The sequence below is a fragment of the Lottia gigantea genome (genome assembly GCF_000327385.1).
Source record: "Lottia gigantea unplaced genomic scaffold LOTGIsca_204, whole genome shotgun sequence".
Classification (NCBI taxonomy): domain Eukaryota; kingdom Metazoa; phylum Mollusca; class Gastropoda; family Lottiidae; genus Lottia; species Lottia gigantea.
Window position 1 is genome coordinate 29,130 of NW_008708425.1, and position 2,002 is coordinate 31,131.

The 2,002-nt window shown below is 32.8% G+C and overlaps 1 protein-coding gene across 1 annotated transcript in view; it reads right to left on the reverse strand.

The window, feature by feature from the left end:
• Positions 1-242: 242 nt before the first annotated feature.
• LOTGIDRAFT_174588 (hypothetical protein) overlaps positions 243-2,002 on the reverse strand; it is a gene marked incomplete at both ends in the record, with an annotated part of 6,323 nt that continues 4,563 nt past the window's right edge. The window contains one exon of the mRNA XM_009053929.1: positions 243-628. Coding sequence (XP_009052177.1) covers positions 243-628 — 386 coding nt within the window. The remainder of the gene's footprint in view (positions 629-2,002) is intronic.

Here is a 2,002-nt window from a genome sequence, read left to right on the forward strand (position 1 = left end):
TTTCGACACCTTTAATTGGTACTAGAAATAACAAGGCAAAATAAAATTGAAATCTATTAATATGTGATTTGTAGGAATTAACAATTCAAAAGTCATTCCTTTCCTGTTTATTTATCTCATATCGTTCCTACTCGACATCTTGGAATATGTTTTTTCCTTTGATATCTATTTCAAGTGCAGACAGCATTTCGAATTTGTTTTAGTTATAAATATTTATTTATGAAGAGTCTATTTAATTAAAACTAGATGAAATAATGAAGCTCCAGTAACATAGAATTACCTTTAACATTAATAGTTTTATTGATTTGAAATGATTCAGATGGAAGTTCATCCACTCTACATCTCCAGATACCACCATCTCTTTGTTTAGATACTGTATCAATATTTATAGTTAAACTAGTAGTTGTTTTAGATGCTGTATAGAATCCTATATAGTCGGTATAGTTGTTTGTAGGTCCAGGATTTAGGATATTACAGTCTTGTTCTTGTATAGAAACAAAACAGTTAGCTATATTACTCTCACCAGATCGAGATAACATTATTGTATAAGCATTGTTATAATAACAGGTAACGCTACCAGATTCTCCATCAACTAGTTCATTAGGTTCAGTATTTATTATAACTTGACCTAGAATAGAAGGAGAATATTTAAGTAATAAGTAAATCAACCTATATACAATTCATATTCAATGATTATATCAATAATAAAGGGGAAAGAACATGATCACAATAACAGACTAGAGCCACTCGTGGCACAGAGTGGGACTTCGTAAATTTAGCAAATTGCAAAAGACCCCGAAAAAATCATCCTTCCACGATAATTAGATCAAGCGCAAGAACTGTCTAAAGTTGAGAAATTTTCATTTTTTAGAAGATTCTAATACCGGATGTAGACGTCAGACCTCACAAATGAAAGTATCAGCAGATAGCCAAGGTCAATGACCTTTGATCTTGTAAAAGAGAAAGTCTAAAAAGTTCAAGATCAAGAGATATACGTCATCAAAATTTTTAATTGCACACGACTATAAAACCGGAAGTTGACATAGGACAGCAAATATGAAAGTACAAATAGACAGCCAATGCCAATGACGTTTGATCCTACAAAGGTCAAGGTCAACAAAGGTCAAGGTCAAAAATTGAAAATTTTCAATTTCCAAAACCTGTTCCTTTTTTGAACTAAGAAGCGGAAACAACCGAAATTCTAAGACAAAGTGGCTCAATATATGAGGTAATTGTATGCAAAGTTCCATTTTGAACAAACGCATACTTTGCGAGTTATGCTCCTGGCCAAAAATATCAATAATGAGTAATATAACCCAAATGTGCCACGCCCACCTTAATTTTTTAGCATAGGGTAATTGACATTTCAAATGTTGTGTTTTAAATTGCAAGCTTCTACATTATTCAGGTCAAAAGATATAGGTCAACAAATGTCAACAAAGGTCAAAATCGAAAAATGAAAATATCCAAATGTTAAAACCCGTTCCTTTTTTGGAACTATAAAGCTGAAACAACTGAACTGTTAACTCAAACTGGCCAAAAGGATGAGGTAATTGTGTGCAAAGGCCCTTTTTTAACAAACGTATCCTATGCGAGTTATGCCCCAGCCCCAAAATGTAAACAATTAGAAATTCAACCCGGATGTGCCACGCCCACCCCAATTTTTTTGTCATAGGTGAAATCATATTCAAAGTGTTTAGTTGTATTCCAAATATCAAGGTTCTACATAAAATAGGTCATAAGATATACATACACCAAGATCAAAATGACACTAATATGGTAAAACAAAACTCAAATTTGAAAAAATCACCAATTTCAATTTTGCTTTAAAAAAGCAATTGTTCTATATCTATGTTAAGTGCATAAAGAGCACATTAGGAAACCGAAAAAATTAACCCTCTAGGTTAATTAGGTCACGTGCTAGAGCAGTCCAAAGTTGCGAATTTGGCTTTTTACGGATAGCTATAAAACCGGAAGTACATGTCGGAGGTCAAAGTTTCAC